We start from the raw sequence: 23,019 nt of genomic DNA on the forward strand, positions 1-23,019 counted from the left end.
ATTAAACAGATAATTTAACCACATTTCCTTATTTTATAGGTGTGGAAACTGAAACTCAGAGATATTAAGTAACTATCTGAAGCTCATATAGACAGTAGGTAACAAAGTCATAATTCAAATCCATCATCAAATGCTCTTTTTGCTATACAGTTTTCCTGGCCTTCAGCAACTGCTTCTGCCCTGGCTCTCTTAAGATTCATTGTGTATTGAGACCACATTCTCCTGCTTTTCCCTGCACCATTTCCTCCTGGCCTTTGAAGCCTCAGATCTGGTTTGTCTCAGGTCTATATAATTTGGGATCCACCTTCCATTTCCCCCTTGAATGCATGGTTCCAATAGCAATCCCCAGTCCTAATGATGCTTTCCCTCCCACTCTTCACCTCTGCCTCTTAGAATTCCTGCTTTGCTTCAGTTTAAGTGCTTCCTTCTAAATAAAAGAAAATGCACATTTGTTAGAATGTATTACATGTTTATAACAAAATATATATATTATGTCTTTGTTATATATTAAAAATAAATGTTACAAAAAAAGAAGAGAAAAGAAAAAGAATAAAGCCCTTCTTGACACCTGCAGCTACTAGTGCCTCTCCCTCTCCCAATTTTATATTTATTTTGCAAATATCTACATCTTCCTATAGACAGTGATACAAATATAAATGAGAATACATATGTACACATACACCTAAATATGTATATGTGTATAGAGGTATAACATGTTCTCCATCTATAGATATATCTATATACATACAGTAAATTTATATATGTGTGTATGTATGCTTGTATAGTCCACATATACACAGACATACATGTATGCTATTTCCTACAGTAAAATGCTAACTCCTTGCAGCGGAGGCTGTTTCACTTTTGTCTTTCTCTCTCCAGAGCTTAGAATAGTTCGTGGCATTCAGTAGGTACTAAATAAATGTTTACTGATTAAGTTGACTGAAATAATAACAGCTGATCCTCTTGTCCACTTAATGGTTTCTGTCTAGAACCTGGGTTCAAATCTGGCCTCAGCCATTTCCTAGCTGTTTGACCTGGGCAAATCCCTTAAACCCAATTTCCTAGCCCTTACCCTTCTCTCTTAGAATTGAGACTGAGGTAAAACATAAGGGTGTAACAATTAAATAAATAAATAAATGAAACAAATTATACAGATTCTGTCCCAGTCAGTACATATATTCTTTACCACCTAATGTCCCATTCTTCCCTCCCCATTAAAAAAAAAATCCTCATATGTACTTTTCTCCTCTGTCCTTTTACTTCTTTCTATTCTTCATTTTCCTCATTTGCCTTTTCCTGCCCTCCCCACTCCTTTTTAAAGAAATATTTATCTTCCTCTGTCATCTCAGCTTCTGCCCCTCTCTGCTCTTCCCTGACCTCTCAGTTCTGTCCTCTCTTTTTCCTCCACCTCTCCTTTACCTTCCATTGAAGGTTATCCCACTTCCCACCCTATGGCTAATTAATCATATTCTGTAGGTAAGATTGTCTAGGGTTACAAGGAAGAGGGCTGGCTCCTTTACATTGAAATGGAGATTTGAACATTTTATTACAGCCATATGTTTATAGTATCCCTGAATATTTTCCTGATTAGCAAGTTCTCCTTATAAATCAACACTAAATTTTAAATAACTGGAAAATTGATGCAAATAAGTAGAAGGAAATTGTTGTAGAATGTGAAGGTCATTAAAAGAGATTAGAATCCCATTTGCAGATTTAATGGCTCCAAATACACAGAAAAGCTATGAACAATTTTTAATTTGAAAAAGGGGAAAAAATGCTGTACCTGACCAGGAAAAAATGAAGGGCTTGTTCCTGGTCTTTCTACATATCAATTGGCAGTTAATAGAGTTTCTAAATTTATCTTCCTGGGTTCTAACCATTACCAAGAAAATGACCCCTTTAAAGAGGGAAAGAAAACTGAAGAACAAGAAAGAGCTGGACTTCTGTAGAGATTAGCTAGCACTGATCCAATGAAGAGATGATTGGTGACTTGGTATCAGAGAGAAATAGACTCTAGACAGAAGAGCCACTCTTTTCCATGTTGTCTATAAAAGTCTTTTTTTTTTTTTTCATGTTATCTCCCTTTTAGACTCACAGGCTGGACAGTGGCAAAGAGAGGAAGGACAGATTCCTTCATTCTTCCCGGAAACAGAAAATGGCAATTTTAAGAAGTACATAATATGCTCAAGAGTTAAGTTCCTATATACATAGTTCCTGGCTCTTTGCTTTTGTAAGCCAGATCAGAATTCTTAAGAATTTATTTTTTTAGCCTTTGATTGGTATTCTTGTGAATGAAATTCAAAATTTAAAATTCTTAATTTTAAATGTTGAGGTACCAGATATATAGAGAGAAAAGTATCTCAATGGCATTCCTTGGAGATAAAGATCATCTATTTAGCTTCAAAAGATGGAGAACTGGATCCAGTCACTTTCTGAAAGAAAGAAAAAGAGGAAGGAAAGAAGGAAGGAAGGAAGGAAGGAAGGAAGGAAGGAAGGAAGGAAGGAAGGAAGGAAGGAAGGGAGGAAGGGAGGAAGGGAGGAAGGGAGGAAGGGAGGAAGGGAGGAAGGGAGGGAGGGACAGAGAGAAGGAAAGACATTCCCCCAGAGGTGGACATATGAACCTAGGAGAAAAATATTACTTAGGTTAGTCCCAAGTGTGTGTTAACCTAAAGTCCATGGGGAAGTTCTGGCCCATGAGCACCATGTGTACCTAACTAACCATGGATACCATTTTTCTTCTCTTTCTTTTTACTTACTTTCCATTTTGCTATGCATTTAATCTTTTTCCTGGAAATTGTGTGGCAAAATCCTCTCCCTTAACGCTAAACAAAAACGATATCTCCTTCATCTAGCTCTCTAGCCTTGCATGTACAGGTCACCTTCACAAACTAGTACCAGATAGCATCTTATAAAATCTTTTGTGATTAAACACTCAGTAAAGCCATGTAAGGAGTATGCCAAGACTTAGATCAAATCTCTAGTTCAAGGTGGCCACAAAGTTTCCTACAAGTGAATATCAAACCACCAAACAAGAGCTGAAGTATTTCATTTAGTACTTGATCACTGACAAGGCAAGTCCTCAGGCTCTCTATGCCCCAGTTTCTTGAAGCATAAAATAGAGATAATATTAACCACTCCCAGAATTCTTAGGCAAACAATGAAAGAAACTGAGAAAGACAGAATACACTAAAAATAGAATGGTATACACCAAATAAGTTCAAAAGGACCCAACTCTAGTGTTAGCTCACCGAGGTAAGGTTATCTATTCATTCTGAGGGCCTCAGAACAGTCCTTAATTCTCTCTTTTTTTTTTTAACTTGATCTGTTATTTCACTTTACCAAAGCAGGGTAGTACCTGCTCTCAAACTTCAAGACTTAGAGAGTTGCCTAGACACTGAGCAACTTGTCCACAGTCAGTCAGTATGTGACAAATGCAAGTTTTAATCACAGATCTTCTTGACTTTGTTATCCTTTGAACAAGACTTTTGGATATCTTTGCATACAATATACAACAAGTAATGCCCTCTATCCATCACCTATTATTGATATGACCTCTATCCTTCATATTGCCACTACTTTATTGTTTCAGTTATGATTGACTCTTCGACATGATAGACCTATTAGACCACTTCTCCAGTGGATATAGTGGATCCTTTTGTCATCCTACTGACAGTTAAGTGACTTGCTTAGAAAGTGTCTGCAGTTGAATTTGAACTTAGGTCTTTGTGACTCCAGGCTTAGCCTTCTATCTACTGAGCCACCTGTCTGCATCCTAAACTACCTGTTTATTTCCTACCTGTCCTTCCAGACATGGTAGCACAGCTCTGTAATTCCCACCTACTGGGAAGGCTAAGGCTTAATAGATATCTTAAGCCGAGGAGTTCTTTTGTAAAAAAAAAAAAAAAACCTCAAATAAAATAAATTTATTTGTTGATTACATTGAAATTCCCAGGTTAATTTCACCTTCCCCATCTTTTCTCCACAAGAGAAGGTACCATTTGAAAGAAATACATATGTATATATAAAACTATGTCTTACTTATTTCTATTCATAATTTTTTTCTCTGAGATGGACATACACAAGTCATTTTTCATACGTTATTTCTGTTGCTAGATATAATGTTCTTTCTCATTCTTCATAATTTTATGTAGGTCTTTCCATGTTTGTTTTTTAAAATTAACCTGCTTATCATTTCTTGGGGGGCAGTCATATTCTGTCGCAATCATATGCCATAACAAGCTAAAGAATTCTTAGCTGCACTGGGCTATGCCAACCAGGTATCCAAAGCACGTTCAGTATTAATATGGTTATCCCCAAGGTTTAAGGATCATCAAGTTATATAAAGTGAGATGAACTGGCTGAGGTCAGAAGAATAGGTTAAAGATCTCATGCCAATCACTAGTGGAGTCAGAGTTCTAAAAAGCCCCTGTACTTTCTGCCTGGGTTAGATGAGGTAACCCATTCTTAAATAAATAAATCCAAACAATAAATATATAAGCTTATAAACAAATGAATTAATAATGGAGAGAGATGATAGGTAGATAGATAGATAGATAGATAGATAGATAGATAGATAGATAGATAGATAGATATGCTTGTGTAAATAGACAGGTGGAAGATAAAGAGAACAATATAAGAAACAGAATAAATGTATCACTAAAAAAAGGAAATGGGTAAAGCATGCATCAAATATAAATAAAATATCAAATATAAATCAAAAATAAAAGATGGGCAGCCCAAGGAACTTCAACTGACACTTTAATTATGTGCCTGAGATATTTAATAAGAAGTGAAAAGGCTCTATTGGCATCTTCATGCCACCCCTTCTCTCTTCCTTTGCCTTTGTGAGGGCATTCCTGCACCTGCTCTAGAACCCTAGGGTCAGGATGGATGAGAGTTCTCCTCATCTGCCATACACATACCCATTACATTACTCTCTAGTCTTCTTTACTCCATACTTCTAGCCATGTTCCAGAAATGTCTCCTTATACGCCATCCCATCCCTTTCTACTCCTAGCTCTGATAATATTCATTGAGTTAACACCTCCATCTGGGAATGATATATCAATCACTTCTCTTCTGGCCCCATCCTTGTGACATTCCAGACTAAAATATTCCTATTTGAAAATCCCTCCCCAGTGTGTATATTGTCATGTACTAGAATATAAGTTTCTTGAGGACAGAGACTGTCATTTTTTTTTTCATATTTGTATTCCCAGCATTTAGGATAATGCTAACACAGTGGGACAGCTAGGTAGCTTGGTGGATACAGTCCCAGACCTGGAGTCAGGAGGACCTGAGTTCCAATCTGGCCTCAGACATTTACTAGCTTAACCCCCATTTTCCTATCCCTTGCTCTTCTATCTTAGAGCTGTTACTGGGACAGAAAGTAAGGATAAATAAAAAAAAGATAATGCTGACAAATTGTAAGCATTTAATAAATGTATTCCCTCTCTGTTCCTGCCTCTGTCTCTGTTTCTCTCTGCCTCTCCATCTCTGTCTCTCTTTCTTACTTTTTTAATTCTTTCCCTGGCTTTGTTTCTTCTCTCCTTCCTTTTGTCTTTCTTTCCTGTCACAGTATTTTGGGGGAGACTACTATGGAGGGTTTAAGATAGAAAATAAGAAACATTGATCTCAGTATCCTGCTGGTGAAATAGTGGCTATATGAATGACCCTGGGCAAGCCCCTCAGTCACAAGTCACTTAACTGCTCAATGCCCTCAAGCAACTCTAGAATTACAAACTGCAGAACAGTTATAGAGGATGTTTCCTAATCAGAAATTCCCTACACCAATAAAATCATAGGTATAAACCAAATTAAAAAAAAAAGATAAGAGCCATGGTTTAGTGAAAAAAAGCATAGGAAATAGTCCAGAAGACTTATGTTAAAATCCTACTTCTGGGAGCAGCAAGGTGGCTCAATAGATAGAGAGCCATGGCTGGGTTCAAATATTCAGATACTCCCTAGCTATGTGACCCTGGGTAAGTCACTTAACCACAACTGTTTAGCCCTCGGCTTTTCTGCTTTGAAACTGACACTTAATATCAATTCTAAAACAGAAGATAAGGAATTTTTAAAGTCCTGCTTCTGATATTTGGCAGCTTTTCAGTAAGCATTATATGCCTCAGAGAAAAGAACCAGCCCTGGGGCAGTGTCTTAGCTTTGAGAAAGGATTCAACTTTCCATCTGGTGCTTTTTCAGAGCAGCAAAGGGGAAGTCCTCACCCCCCCCAAAAAAAAAACCTCATCTGCAATATCATCTTGTAGCCCTGAACAAGTTACAACCTCTCAGTGCCTCAGCTTCAGACAACTTTCTAGAACTTTTCTATTAAATCAAGGAAATATTTTGATGTGTTGAATGGAATGAAATCATAGGTCTTATACTCCCATATCTGTACAATTATAAATGTGGACAGGCTATGAAGACAAAGAAAAGTAGGGATTTTAACTAGTTCAGTTAAAATATCAAAATATGAAGAGAAAGAAAATAGGGAAGGTGAAGAGGTCTGGTTGTTCCTATTACATGGATCATTTTTATTAGAGCTGAAATGCACTCAGATTTTCTGCCTCCCAGGTCACATCTTTTTTCTACCTGAAAAAAAAATCCTGGAATTCTGTATCTAAGGATGATAGAGAATTCACTAATATAATAAGCATTATATTCATTGTACTGAGAACTATAACATCAAGTTAATTTCCCTTTTAGTTTTCATTGTTCATAGAGGAATTTGTTCTTAAATGCAATTTCTTTTTAAAGTACTCTACAAAGGTACTACTTGACTATCATTATCTTTATCAAAAGAAAAAGATTGTGTATGTAATCAGAGTGTTTCCACATCAATAAACAAAATAATATTTTATCAGCTAGCTTTCTTGCAAATGGTATTTATTGAAATGAAGAGAGAATAGAATTCTTTTTTATGTGAAACAGAAGATCCTAATTCTCTCTAAGCTACATGCAGTAACAGGATTCAGCCTCAAGATGGTGGTAAATTCCCATTTCTCAGGCTTTGGTTTCCTTGAAGCCTCAGTATTGTCTTTGCCCCAAGGATCCAAAACTTCTCACTGTATTAAAAAAGACAGTATTTGCTTTAGGGTAATTAAGGTTCTTATTGACTAACCTTGAGCAATGTTCTTGACATGAAAAAGAAATGGCATTCCAACAAATTAATTGGAAATTTGAATTCAGATTTATTTTTTTACATCCTATAAGAGAGGTTATTAGCATTAAAAGAGACCTTGGTAATTTTATGTAAAAGCCATATCTCTGTTGATTTAGAGCCTTTCAACTGTGTTCTTGGCCACAGTCTTCATAGACATGATGACCTTTATCTTTTCTCTCTTCATTCTTTAAATGTCTTAATTCCTCTCTTTTGCTTTTCTGGGGGATTTTTATTAAAAATAATAAGAATAGCTAGAATTTATATGGTATTTTAATACTTTGATCCTCACAATAGCAGGGTGTGGCAAGTACTATTACTAATCTCATTTTACAGATGAGGAAATTAAGGCTGAGGGATTCAGTGAGCTAGAAGGGATGTGAGTAGAGATTTGAACTCTGGTCTTCCTGATCTCAAAGCTAACAGTCATTCACAGTCTGTTAGTCAAAAACCATTTATTAAGCACTCAGTATATTTCAGGCTCTGTGCCAAATTCTAAGTATACAAAGAAAGGTAAAGATAATCCCCACTTTCAAGGAGTTCACAACTTAATGGCAGAAACAATATGCAAATAATTAGCTATCTACCAAATAAACAGGCAATAATCAACAGAAGGAGGGCACTAGAATGAAGAAGGATAGGGAAAGCCTTCCTGGAGAAGACAGAATTCTAGCAGGGATTAGAAGGGAACTAGCAAAGCTCCCAGGCAGAGATGAGAAGGAAGAGAATTCCAGGAATGGAGGCCAGACAGTGAACTGCCTGGAGTGAGATGATGAAGTCGCTTGTGTGAGGAGTAACAAGGAGCTCATTGTCATAATAGCACAAAGTATGGGGGGAGGAGGGTGCAAGGTTAAGGAGATTGAAAGCCTATGGGAGGGGATAGGAAGGGAGGGGAGGAGAAGGATGAGAAAGGCTTTAAAGGCCAAACAGAAGATTTTGTACTTGATCCTGTCAGTTTATGGAGTGGGGTAGTGAGATCCTCATACTTATGCTTCTCAAAGATCACTTTGATAGCTGAGTGGAGGGTGGACAGTAGTGAGGAGAGGCTTGTGGCAGACACACCAAACAGCAGGATATTGCAATCATCTAGGCATGAGATATTGAGTACCTATACGAGATTGGTGGTAGGGTGAGAGAAGGGAGCATATGCAAAAGATGTTACCAAGGTAAAATTGACCACTCTTGGCTTCAGACTGGATTGGGGCAGGGGGAGCAGTGGGAGGGCATGAGAGTAAAGAATCAAAAATGGCATGTAGGTTATATAGAAGCCTGGTGGACAGAGAGAAGGCAAGAATAAAGAAGTTTGGAAGGGGAGAGGTTTGGGGAAGATAGAGAATGAGTTTAGTTTTAGATGATTAAAGTTTAAGATAGCTATAAGATATCCAGCCTGAAATGTTTTAATAGGCAGAAGAAAATACAAAACAAGATGTCAGCAAAGTGGTTAGGGTTACATAAATAGATGCGAGAATCATCAGCTTAGAAATGATCATTAAATCCATGGAAGCTGATGATTTCACCAACTGAAATAGCATAGAGGGATAAGAGAACAGAGCCTTGCAGGGCACCCACATTTAGTAAGCATGAGCTGGATGAAGATATTCCAAAGGAGATTGAACAGGAATGGTCAGATAGGTTGATTGTTGTCCTTCATACTCAAGAAGGACTAAAATGATGTTACAGGTGATGTCTTTTGACTCATGCACAAATTGGATTTAAGTGAGGCACAGTGGCACAAAGGCATCAGCCTCACTGTCTCTTCCAGAGTCATGGAAGTCCAGTGACAAAACAAAAAGCAAGACTCCAGGTGATGGCTTGAGATGCAATGGATGGCCTTGGCTTTTAAGCTATGTGACCAAGCTCTAGATGCTCCACAGTGCCTGCTTTGACTGCCTCCATGACCACTGGAACAAATTATTCTCATCTGCCCATTCTTCCAGGTAGAAACCCGTGCTACCTGGTCAGATAGGTAGGAAAAACAGGAGAAAGTGGTGCCACTTAGTGGTTTTAATGATTTTCTACACCCTCTGGATTCTACATCTCATGCTTGAAAGCTCAGCAGTCTCTGACTCTTCCCCTCTCTTTTGACCTTCACATCCAATCAATCATCTTCTTGTCTACTCTTCCTTTGTGTTGTCTCCTGCATCTGTCTCTTTGTTCTAATCCCCACTGCCAGCAGGTCCCTTCAAGGCTTTTCACTTCAAACTTAGACTAGTACAATAGCTTTTTAATTGTTCTCCTTACTTTCAATCTATCCCTTTTGTGTGTGTAGCTCAGAATTTGTGATTTCATCAGTGTTGGAAATTCACTCCACTGATGCAGTTTCTTCGTGTCACTTGTCCCTAACTTAAAATCTTAGAGAGTTGGCTGAGTTCACAGAGAGACTCAGACAGGGCACTGCATTGACAACTCATTCAATGGTCATTCACATCCTATAAAACTTTCAAGGATTTTATAAATATCAGCTATTGTTGAATAATAATAACAATAGCAACAGCAACCATAACAACAGTATTTGTATGATTTATATTATGTGCCAGGCATTGTGCTAAGCACTTTATAAATATTAGTTCATTGGAGATAAATATCCCAATAATTATTGTTATTGGAAGGCATCATGGCTAGATTGAGAGCTGAAGCCAAGAAGACCCAAGTCTAAGTCCCACTTCTCACACATACTTACTGTGAGACATTGGACTAATCACTCAAATTCTCAAGGTTCTAGGTAGGTGGCATGAAACTTAAATAGAAATGGATCTCTGAGGCAGTGTATTGATTTAGAAAACCACAAATTAATGTTTTGTAGTATTTTTATTTGTTATATTTCCCAAATGGATTTTAATTTGATTCCAGATATACTTGAGAATGCTTCCTATCTAAGACTCTAAATTACTGGGAAGGTGCTGACTTGCCTTAGTAGACCTAGTTCCCTCACTAGGGAGTTCCTTAGTTAGCGGAAATCACAGATCTAGTCTGTATTCTCCATTGCTATGATTGGCCTATCTAACATTTTCTGCAACCATTGTCTTGGGGAAATTTTTGTTCCCACAAAGCTTGTCATAGGATCATAGGATTATAGACGCAAAGTTGCAAGGGATCTTAGAGACCATGAAATTTGATCCTCTCATTTAACAAATGAGGAAACTGAGGTACAGGGAAGTTAAATATCTGATCCAGTCACCCAATTTGAAATTCTCTGAGGTAGAATTTAAATCCAGATTATCCTGTACTCAAGGTCTGCCATACCATGCTTCCTCTAGTGGCCTACTGAATATTTTCAAACTTCCTGAATATCTTTTTCAAGTAGTCATAAATAGGAGATTAATTAATTAAATCTGAACATTACCAAAATACCATTTATAGCCTCTATGTCTTTGTTGCAGTACACCATCTCTGCTATGTCCAATGGGATAGAGGAGTGCTCAAGACTTTTGACAGACAGGAAGTTCTCTGTGTAGGGCTGGAGCAAACAAGATTAAAGATAATCCTTTTGTCAGACATATTTCATATATATACATCAGCAAATGGAAGTTGGCCCAAAGAAAAAGGGAAAGAGAAAAACAAAAAGGAAATGGGGGAAAAATCACTTAATGGCTCTAGGAAAAGTGAAAGGAAAAGGAGAGAAAGGAAAAAGGAATGGAGAATTAAGAGAAATAATGCAGAAGTGGAAGGACTAAAAATGGCAAATTAAAAAGCAAAAAATAAAATATAATAATCTTGACAATGTTACCTCTTTGCTATGAGAGAGAAGGAGAGAGAGAGAGAGAGAGGAGAGAGAGAGAGAGAGAGAGAGAGAGAGAGAGAGGAGGGGATGGAAGGAGAGGGAGGGGGACCAGATTGTTAGAGAACAATCCATATTTTACATAGTCCTTTTAAAAAATTAATTATTCAAGTTCTCTCAAGATGATATAGCTATAAGTTATGAGGGGGGGAAAGCATAGCCCAGTTAGAAATAGGCCACCTGAAACATGAGGAAAAATTCTAGGGAAAAGATATATCAGACAAACATTTTACTAAATAGCTAACACTATACTGATTGGTTATAACAAGGCAAGAGAGAAAAAGATAAATATGTCTGGTATGAATATGCTTTCTTCAGTATAAAACTTCTATGCCAGGTTTTCAGCTAATCCCCTGACATTCTTTGTGCCTTTGAGTAGTCATGATACCAGACTGTTGGAGAGAATGCTGATGAAGGGCGGAGTTGATGTGAGAACTTTGAAGAGGACAGACATTCCTTCTTTGAGAAGACACACATGGTGCCAGACTCATTTGGGATCTGATTGCAAACATCTTGAGGAGAAGGCTGGGAAGAGAGAGGGGGAGAGGGTGAGGGGAAGAGACAGAGACAGAGACACCCAGAGAGAAAAACATACCAAAAGACTGATTGATTTTGTAAACTCCAGATATTTAGGAGAAGTCGGCTCCTAACCAAATTCCTGATTTCCAGCTTGCCTCCCTAGAAACTTTAGGGAGTTTCCCAATATCAAGACCTGTCTCTTGTTTAAGCTGTTATCTCTTCTTGCTCCCATCTAAAGAGTTCATTCACTCTGCACTTTGTCTAGTATATACTAACCTATATAACTTCTATGATTTCTGTTTACTATTTGCTTGGATAAATAGGTCAACTTGCTATTCAATATTTGCAATAGTCTCTTGTATAGACAGAAATTAATGAATATTGAATTTAATGAATAATGAAAAATAATGAATTACCCTGTGAATATAATCACAGGGTAAGAATCACCCCCCCCAAGAGGTACTATGGAAGTGGCTTTTGTTTGGAATCTATTACACCCCTAGATTAGCAATATTTAGGGAACAGATATAAAGTTTAGTCTAGTTTTCCCTTGGAGAACCAGAAAAAAGAATATCTAGCCTGATGAAATAAAGAATGTAAACTGAGTGGAAACTATTACCTGTTGAAATGGATAGGTAAACTGAGGGGAACCTGTTTCTTCAGCAATGACTGTTTCCCAAGGGCCTGCCTGCCCCTTATCTTTATTATTTTTAAAATAATTTTATTTTCCCTAATTACATAATTACATGTAAAAACAATTTAATTTTTTTTTATTTTGAGTTCCAAACTCTCTCCCTCCTTCCTATCCTTCTTTTCTCCCTCTCATTCTTCCTCCCTCCCTGAGATAGTAAGCAATCTGATACAGATTTTCATGTGAAATTACATACAAACTTTTTTTTTCCAGATTAGTCATTTTGTAGAAGAGATCTCGAAGAGAAAAAGGAGAAGAGGAAGATTCTTTCTCTGAAGCCAGATGGCATTTTTCATCATGAGTCCCGGGATTATCTTGGGTCACTGCATTGCTAAGAATAAGTTGGTCACTCACAATTGTTCACCAAAAAATACTGCTCTTACTGTATACAATGTTCATCTGGTTCTGCCCACTTTACTCTGCATCAGTTCATGTAAGTCTATCCTTCCAAGTTTCTCTGAAATCATGCCATTGCCATTTTGCCTGTCCCTCACCATTAGCTTTCTTACTCATTCTCCTCTTCTCCTCCAGTCCTATCTATCAGTAACTTGCAAAAGCTACATTTAGATAACCCATGATAACATATATGTTTCATGGACATGCATGTCTTATGCTTTTAAAAATTCTACAAGTTGTTTTTTAGAAATATTTTCTGGTTCTGGACCTGAGATTTCAGCTGCATAAGAAACAACGGGTATTAGAACTCCTTCCCCAGATGCAGATAAATTGCTGAATTCATCTAAAATTTGGAATCTCAGAGAGTTGCCTAGGGCACTGAGAGTTTAAATAACTTGCCTGAGGTTACACAAGCAGGAGGCCTCAAAGTCAGACCTTGAACCCAGGTCTCCTGACACTATGCTTACCATCTATCCACTAAGCCACATTGCCTCTTTAAGATGCTAATAGAAACTTAAACACTGCTCATCCAGCAGCCTAGATTTCTAAGCTCTCAAGGCAGTGTGGTAAGAAATTAATTCAGTACAGTGTGAGCAAGTTTAGTAAAAATAGCATGACATTTGAACAAATTTGTTATAAATACCAGTCAAAATGCAGAAACCAATCCTAAAGTCTTGATAAATATAAAAGGCTCCCAGACCTCTGGCCAAAGAACAGTGTCCAGAAAAAGACTGTTGATAATTAATCAATTCTGTGTCAGGAGAAACATTCCTGTCTGAATACCACACCAAAATAATCCCTGGGCAAAAAAGCTCCTCTACTTAAAACTACCCACCTGGTGTTTAAAATCTCAGAGGCCCACCACCAATATTACCTGCTACTCTTCTAAGGTCAAACCTGCTACAACAAAATCAGGATCTGACTTGATCACAATTTCACTTTATTCAGCCTGTAAAGGAAAGGCATTCCCATAAGCATTTGTATCACTGAAACTGAAATAACTGGCATACTGCAATGGTATTTAGTTGGCCTTGAGGAGGCTTTCGATCTGGTCAGATACTCAGTTAGGATAAAAATGCCACTAGCAGCTGACTGACATATTACCAAAATGCTTTTGTCTAGCATTTATAAAGATATTTAGACTTCTTCTACTCAAGGGAATGCCATTTTTTCCTCTTTTGACTACTAGTTGAGCCAGTTATTAGTTGCATGCCAACATGTATGAGATAACAAAGTATTTTCTCTCTGGGTTGTGTTTTCAGATTTTAGCATGACTGGAAAATATGTGACATGAGAGAACTAACAATGAGATATCTGAAAGGATATTTTTTCTAATGCTACCCTAACGTTCTGAAGTAAAACATCACATTTATAGGTCTCTTTACCTATATGATTTCATGATAAACAAGTCTTCAGCAAAGTGAAATTTCATCTGGAATTCTGAGACTTGAAATTGTCCTATTTAAATGTTGGAGATTGTTATTTATATTTAAGCATTCAAATGTATTATATAAAGTTTCATTTCTGAAAAAAAAAAAGCTTGAGAATTTGAGTTTTCCTCTTCATCTGCATTGAGAGGAATAAATCTAGTCTCTAAAAAGATAAGATGTAAAACAATTTTGTGGTGTATTTTTTTAAGCCAGCCTTCTTGAGTGGTCCCAGCCCACAAAGATATTGTTCATCTCTGTGTTCATGTAGCACTTGTCTATATCATTTACTTGGAATTTATTAATTTCATTCGAACATTCAAAAGACTAAGCACCTACTACGTATAAGATACTATGCTAAATGCTGATGATGCGAAGATGAATTTGGATACAACCTGATTCAAAAAGAACTTAGAAAACATAGCCTTGTGGGATAATTTTACTTTTGAGATCCATATGGCATCCTTTTACCTTGTCTAGAAGCTGCTTGGGGGCAAGGATCAAGTATAATAGTTCTTTGTATCTATTCCAATGCTTGTACAATAGTTATCACTCAGTACATGTACATTAGTTTCCTTTACTCTCTAATCACTCACCTGTTAACCAAGCATTCCTGATTATCTTCATTAAGCAGATCTTTGCCAAGCTACATATTTTGTTCCTATTTGTGTAAGGATAGAACTATCCTTTGGTCTATTCACTAATTTGAGAACATTTCATTGGTTTTTAAAAAGTGTTAAATATCCATCAAAAATGCCAGCTTAATGGAAACATGTCTTTATTTCAAATCTATTCTCTTTCTTTTTTCAGGTCAAAGAAAATCTAAATATCTCTGAGAGTACAAGGGCTTGAGTTCTATGTGTTATTTCCAGTAGATTAATTGCATGATTCCCTTAATTCATTTATTTTCATTTATTTTATGACCTTTATGACAAAAGAAAGGTGTCTTGGGGAAGACAGAGTCCTGGTCTGTCAGCAGAACAAGTTCTGTGCAAGAAGATAAACAACTGAAAAACATAAGATTCACCTGGTTAGTTATTGGACTTTTCCATTACAAACCCATTGATAACACTGTAATAATAGTCATGGTAATAGAGGTACTGATTTGTTATATGCAAATACTTGGCCTTTTAAAAATGAGACAAGGAAAATTGCCCCATAGATTGTTAAAATAAAATAGTTTTTAAATAACCAATGTAGGAATTTAATCTAAGAGTTTAAAAAACCATGATGGATAATGAAAGAGTTAGCAGAACACCAATAACCACTGAAGGATGCTTAGATTCACTCATTCACTCATTAATTCCTCTTCAATACTCTTTTCTCTCTAGGTTTTCACAACACAGTTCTTTCCAGGTTCTTCTTTTCAGTCTACTTTGCTGGATCTTTCTTTATATCACACCTATCAAATATGAGTATCTCCAAAGGTTCTGTCCTAGGACCTCTTTTCTTCTCCTTTATCTTATCTTATATAGAGATCTCAAAAGCTCCCATGGTTTCAATGATCATCTCTATGCAGAGATACCAAAGTGGTGAAAAGAGTATGAACGATTATCTGTACTTCTACTTCCTCTCCTCAGTCTTCTAAGACCTTTGTTATCTATTTTCCAAAGTCATCATTCAATTGAAACCGTTCTTTCCAAAGTTAACACCCGTCCCTTATTTTATATATACATATATACATATATATATATATATATATATATATATATATATATATTTTACCGTTTTCTCAGGCATGATCTTCCTTGACCTCTGCAGTATTTGATACTGTTGATTACTTCATTCTTCTAAAAACTCCCCTCACTCTAAGTTTTGATCACACTGATCTCTCCAAGTTTTCTTCCTATATGTTGAATTGCCACTTCAAAGTATCCTGTGCTAATTCTAGCTAGTCAGTCTTCATCTAACCTACTAACAACAAATGGTCTTCGTCTTGGATCCCCTTCTCTTTTTGGCTAGATATTCTCGCTTGGTGATCTCATCAGCTCCCATGGGTTAAATTATCTCTATGGAGATGCTTTTCTCAAAAATATATAACCAGCCTTGATTTCCAACTTTTTCAGGTTGGAAACCAGAGAACAGAGGATTGAGAAAAGAGTAGTGAGTGGAGAGGAAGTGAAGGTACTGATAGTTGTTAATATTTTCTCTGCCACCTTTTTTTTTTTAGGTGGTGGGGTCCTCTATATAGAAATGATCACTGAAACAATGAGAGCTGATAAGATCGGCAAGTGAGATAAAAGAGGGGAGAAGAAAAAAGGGTCCAGGACAGAACCTTTGGAGATACTTGGAGATATTTGAAAGGAATTATACAGAGAAATCTAGCAAGGTAGACCAAAACGGAGTTCTCTTTCTTGAGCTCTAGTCCTACATCCTCAATTGCCCTTTGGATGTCTTGAAATGGATGTCTCATAAGCATCTCAAAATCAGCATAACTAAAATAGAAGTAATTATCTTTCCCCCAAACCCTCTCCTCTTTCCAACTTTACTATTACTGTCATAGGCATCACCAAACTCTCAGTCACCCAGGATGACAACTTCAGTAATATCTTTAAATTCTCACGCTCACTCAATAAACATATCCAATCAATAGTGCAATTTTGCCATTTTCACATAAGGTCCTTTATATATGTACTCTTCTTTACTCCTAGAGTCACCACCCTGGTAGATACCCTTACCACCTCATGCCTTGACTATTAAGCTCAGTTCGATACAAGCAATATTGATTGTAAAAGAGTTGCAAGAGTTGAGATTAAGTCTTTCACCCCTCTAATCCATCTTCCATTCAGCAGACGAAATGATCCTCCTAAAGTGTGGAAGTTACCTCTCCATTCAGTAAATTACACTGGCTTCATTACTTCCAAGATCAATTTTTTGTAATGTTTTGTATAAGTATACCCTCATGGCCCCAGTGTACTTAAAGATATAACTTTCCCAAGTTAAGAACATTACCATTCCTGACTTCATTTCTGCCAATGTCTCACTATCTATAGCAGTACAGCATAGTACTTGGGAGTTGTGAAGCCCAGGATTTGAATTCTGCCTCAGACATTTATTAACTGTGCAACCCTAAGTAAATTGCTGAACTTCTGTGAGCCTCCCTTAGCTTCCACATCTGTAAATAAAGTCATTTCATTTGGTGAAATCTGAAGTCACTTTCGGCTCAAAATCTATGATCCCGTGATTGGATTTCACGAAATCATAGAATTAATTCAATTTAAGACTTGCAAACATTTTAGAAATAATTAAGTGCATTATACATATGATGAAATGGAGACTTACAACAGGTGATTTGTACCAATTAATTCAGCTATTCAATGATAGTGCCAGAAGTGAAACCCAGGTTTAACAATTCCCAGTCTGGTACTATGTTACTTCCCTTTTTTTTTCCCATTATCAAATAAAAATTAGCTAATAAGTCCTGTGGGATCTTCCTTTGATATCCCTCAATTTTAACTTTCTGCAACCCTAGCCTAAAGCCCCTATTTCTTCATGTTCATACTAGCCTACTAATTTCCCAACTAGTCTCTCTACCTCCAGGTTTTTCCTCCTCTAATCCTTGCAGAGTGCACAATCTAAGATATTGCTTTTATCCCATCATGTTCCTGCTTAGGATTATTACCTTGGGCAAATTCAGTTCTAGTTCAGAGGTGCCAAGAGGTATGGTTTGTAGAGAAAGTACAGAGGCTGGATTTAGGAAGACCTGAGTTCAAATTTATCCCCAGACATTTAAAAAGCTTTATGTCCCTCAAAAGATTATTTAACAGGTAGGATCAACTGAGATAATATTTGTAAAAACACTTAGCATAGTGCCTGGCATATTGTATTAGGCATTGTAAAAGGTTTATTATCTTCCCTTTTTTAATGAATATGTTAAAATTATACAACTTCTATATGAAATTGACTTCATAGCCACCCTAACTGAGGCAAATAGGCATGGTAAAAAGAAGCAAAAGAGCTGGGTTCCAGTGCCAGGTGTTGTCACTTAGTAGCAATGGTATCTTGGGCAAAATTTTTAATTTTTCAGGTTCTATTTCTTCATTGGTAAAATGGAGGTAAAAATATCCTTGTTGCCTTCCTCACTGGATTATAAATTAGAATCATTAAGTGATATGTAGGTACAAAAAAAGCACTTTGGGAACTGTAAAGACCTAAACCAATATATGGTATCTTTATTGACCTATGTTAATAGCTTTTAATTCTCACAGGAATATAGGAAAGATCTTTGATTTCATCAGGGTAGGAAATTCCAAGTGTGACAACTCTCTCTATCAATTCCATAGACCACAATTCATCTATGATTTCTACTCTTTATCATGTATTTAAGTAGATAAAACTTGGGCCTGAACCATGTAAAGGTTAAGTGAGTTGCCCAAGGTCATGCAGCTAGGAATTAAGTGGGATGTGAACCAGGTCTTCTGGACTTCAGCCCTAGTACTCTATGGTATTATTCTGTATCTCTGACATCTCTTTCTTGTGATCAGCAAATGAATCTTCTATATAACACTATTACTTAAGGAAAGATCATGACAGCTATAATAGTAAATAATCTTTGGGGGCAGGACTATTCATTCCCAAAAGACCAAAGTTATGTTGCACTGTATTTATATAAGAAACTATGTTCTCAGAATTCTGATTATCTGCCCTTGTATGAATGAGAATTCCATGGAAATGGAGTTTTTGCTAGTTTTGATTTAATAACACCAACATCTCATTCTTAGAGCAAATGTATACAGCACAGATGGCATTTCTATGTTCTAGAGATGTATGCATGATTCAAGGTATATCTGGAATGTAAGCTCCTAAAGGGCAGTTACCCTTTCATTTTCTATCTTGGTTTTCCTAATACCTGGTATAATACCTTGCATATATTAGGTACTTTAGAAAGTATGTGTGTTGAGTTGAATCGAATTACAATGAATTAAATCACACTGATTAGCCAATGATATAATGATGTAGAGAGATTAAAAGGAGACATGTTCCCAAAGAGTTTAATTGAACTCTATTGTTTCTATCTAGGAGAGAAGTAGCAATTCTGGGATGGGGATGAGCAGATGAGCTTAAAAGGGGAAAAGGAATGATTTCATTCTGATATAGCTGAGATAATTGCAGATCCAGGTATTTAAGTTCAAAAAGTATTTACTACCTAACGTATTATTTACTTTGGGCTACACAATTCATTAGCATCTCAGTTCAGTACAAGCAATATTGATTGCAAAAAGCTCTGCCAATCACAAATATATCCTTTCAAGTGTGATCAACATGTTGAAAGATTGATGAGCAGTTCCTGTGACCTCTACTTTGGTCTGATATAATAAATATGATTCTTTTTTCCACTTTATAGTAGTTAGGAGAACAAAATGTGGGCCTATCACAATAGCAAGATTGCTTTCCTAATTTTTTAAAAGCTCTTTTGTTGAACATAGGTTTTAGGTCTTTCATCTCTAAAATAAGAATAATAAGATTGGTGCATTATGACTAGCAATCTCTCAATATTCTGTCCTGTGAGAAGCACTCTGGTTACAATTTTTAATTTTTTAAAAGCCTTACCTCAATTTTTTCCCAGATTGTTTCGTAGTTGTCTTGGTGTTGGATATCTTCCATCAGCTGCTGAATTAAAGTTGTCTTATTGGAGGCAGAGCTCTCATTTTTCTGAGAGGATGGAGCTGTCTCTGACTTTTCAGCTCTATATGTTTTGATGCCAGATGAGGGCATGCATAACTCTTCATCAGAAAGAATATCACTCAGCGGCCCAGATTCAATGCTCTCCCCCAGGGAAGATGCTATATCACTTGAGGAACTAGGAGATATTCTGCCTAACCTTTTGTGCTTTGTTTTAATCTGGTAGGCAGGATAGATTTCAGAATCTGAGTTCATTTCTGACAGCTCCCAGTCATCAATATTCTGAATAGTTTCTCCTCTAGGTTTCTGGGGTAGCAGTTTGGTCAGATTTTCCAGCTTTAAAGCTAACACTTCTGTCTGTTTAAGGTGGGATGGAAGAGCTAAGTATTCATCAGAACCATACCAGGCTTCTACAACTTGGCCATTTCTAGCAATGTGACTTGGAGAGGAAGAATAGCATTTTTTGCTTTTGTTTTTTGAAAGGATGGGTAATGGGGAGATGATAGAGTCTGAGTCAGCTACAGAGACATTTCCTTGGGAAACAGGTGGTAAATTAGATGGAATTGACTTTGGGGACAATTTGACATTCAGGTTTTTTGGATTACAAAGATCTGCTGAGGATGTAGAAGCAGAATCTGTCTCTGGCCTCTCTCTGGACTTGGAGATACAAGAAGGAATTCCATTCGGCACTACTGAGTTCTTCAGATTTTTAGCTTCTTTGGCTGCCCCAGTACCAGATCCCTCATTAGGTGGTTGACATGAAATTGTAGCCTCGGAGATTTTGTTGGATTTTCTTCGAAGGGATTTTTCTTTACGATTGTACTCATTAAGCCTTTCTAGGCTAGAAGAGATTTCTTTAAAGTGGCCCTTAACTGGATTTTCGAGATTCCCGTCACCTGTTTTGTGCAAACACTCATAAGACTGGCTAACTGCGGATGGGCTGATTGGATAAGAGGACTGTAATGCCAGGCAGAGCTTTGACCTGTCTGGTGGATCCAACAGCGAAGGTGTACTCCTACTCATTTCAGCCTTTAAGAGAGTCATCGGTTTCTTCCCATCACTGTCGTTGAGTTCATTTTTAAAAGTATCTTCCTTAAGAAAAAGACCCCGTTTGGGCAGAGTAGGCTGGGTGGGAGAATCTTCATTATAATTAAAACAGTCTCTTATTGACCTCTTAGGAGTTGCATTTTCACAGAGAGGAGGATGTGTTTTTGCACCAGGTTTCGATGAGGAATTGTTTTCCTTTGTCACTGCATCAGAAGAGAGTGGCTTGTCTTTTTCCCCTGAGCCTGTTGAACCAAGAGGAGGCAAGACAGGAAGTTCTTTGGCTACAGGTGTTTCTTTGCTCTCATCACTTCTGCCTTCATCTACTGTGGGAAGTGGCAAGTGAGTCCCCTCCTCACTACTAATGGCTTCACTGTCCTGGGAAGCAACAGCGTCAGCAGCTACTGTAAGGAGACCTACACTTCTGATGAGTTCAGGGAAGTCTTTATCCATTTCACTCCAGGAATCAAAGGGCTTGGCTTTAACCTGGCCAGAGGTCATATCACCCAAGGCACCAAGCAAATCCTCACTAGGGCTGTAGTCAGACAGTTCAAAAGCTGTAATGCCACAATCCAAGGACAGATAATTCTGGGAGCATTTAATGGTTAACTGTCCTGAGTCATCCACTTCAGTTAAAGAGTCCAAACGACCCTGGAACAGACAATGGAAATGGTTTCAGGAAATGCAACATCAATTATAACACTCCATTGCTATTGAGATGAGTTGTTAGCATACACTAGAGGAAAGATGAGAAATGCAATCAGAGGGATAACATTCAATGCCTGAATAGCTTTGTACAATGAACTTCTTAAGCACTGGGGAATTGTAAAAAATATGAGAGATGAAATGCTTTCATTCTGACCCAAATATAACCATTTCTTCTTGAATATTTTCTATTTTAGAAAGTCATACATATATACGCACATGCACTACTTTTATTAATTTCTCTCAAATAAAATATTCCCTGGGAATATAATCTTTTAGACAAATTAGACATCTTAATCTTCATAAATGCCACAAAGTAGAGCTATTTATATTTGTACCAACAGAAAAAAAAAATATTCCCTATTTTGATTGTTCCTAATTTCTCCTGTAGATAGTTTGTGCACAGTTGTTTGCTGTTGTCTTCCCCATTAGATTGTGATCTCCTTGAGGGTAGGGAATGTCTCTTACCTTTCTTTGTATCCCCAGCACTTAGCTCAGTGCCTGGCAAGTAACAGATGTAATCTCTACTCAGAAAGTTTGTTTTTTTTTAATATATTAATTTTATTTGTTTATTAAATATAACTAGGTAAGAAATCAACAATGGGTGCTTCCTATTTGGTCAAATCCAAGAGAGAGGTTAATAGTAAGTCTGAAGGTCTGAAGCCAGAGAGATATGCTTGGATGTCATGAGGAATGTTAGCACAAGTATTAGCAAAACAACTATTCATTCTTCTATTAGTTCTCTCAGAAGGTGGAAAATATTTTCAGAGTTTCCCCTTACACTGTTTTGTCCTGTAGTTACAAGCAGAGGAATCACTCTTCTCTCTTATGACCCAGGTATGGACTCAAAAAGTATAAATATATTTATTATAGAACACTATGATGTTGCTGGTTAAAGAGTACTGGATTTGTAGCAATGCCACTGATAAGTTTATTTCCTAAGGTGATCAGGGAAAAAGGGAAAGATCTTATATGTCCTAAAATATTTATAGTATTTCTCTTTGTGGTGGCAAAGAATGGGAAATTGATGGAATGCACATGTATTGGAGAATGGTGAAACAAGTTGAGGCATATGATTGTGATGGAATATGATTGCACAGTAAAAAATGATGGAACAGTTTAATTTTTAAAAAATGGGAAAACTTATGTAAAAATTATAAAGAGTAAAGTGAAAAGAACCAAGAGAATGCTATATACAACTGAAATATTGTTTGAAGAATGACTTGTGTGTGTTCATCTCCAGAGAAAGAACTGACAAATAGAAGCAAGACATACTTTTATATGTACATATATCTTTTTTGTCAAATAATACCTTCTTTAGTGCAGGAAGGGGAGGGAGGGAGAAGACACACACACACACACACACACACACACACACACACACACACACACACGGGGCGGGGGGGGGGAGAAGAATGGAGAGGAAGAGGGAGAGAAAGAGAGAGATGAGAGATGCCTGGGAATTTTAATGTAACCAAAAAAAAATTTTAGAAGAATACTGAATTTGGAATCAGAAAAAAATGGGCCCACAGCCATAGCACTGCTGGGTTTGTACTCCAAAGAGATAATAAGAAAAAATATATGTATAAAAATATTCATAGCTACGCTCTTTGTGGTGGCAAAAAATTGGACAATGAGGGGATGCTCTCCAATTGGGGGATGGATGAACAAATTG

General features: G+C 37.0%; 1 protein-coding gene across 8 annotated transcripts in view; it reads right to left on the reverse strand.

The window, feature by feature from the left end:
• AKAP6 (A-kinase anchoring protein 6) overlaps positions 1 to 23,019 on the reverse strand; it is a 616,970-nt gene that overhangs the window by 345,975 nt on the left and 247,976 nt on the right. For all 8 annotated transcript variants that reach the window (XM_007472509.3, XM_007472510.3, XM_007472511.3 and 5 more), the window contains one exon: positions 19,524 to 21,290. In XM_007472509.3, coding sequence (XP_007472571.2) covers positions 19,524 to 21,290 — 1,767 coding nt within the window. The remainder of the gene's footprint in view (positions 1 to 19,523; positions 21,291 to 23,019) is intronic.

The sequence above is a fragment of the Monodelphis domestica genome, chromosome 1, assembly GCF_027887165.1.
Source record: "Monodelphis domestica isolate mMonDom1 chromosome 1, mMonDom1.pri, whole genome shotgun sequence".
NCBI lineage: Eukaryota > Metazoa > Chordata > Mammalia > Didelphimorphia > Didelphidae > Monodelphis > Monodelphis domestica.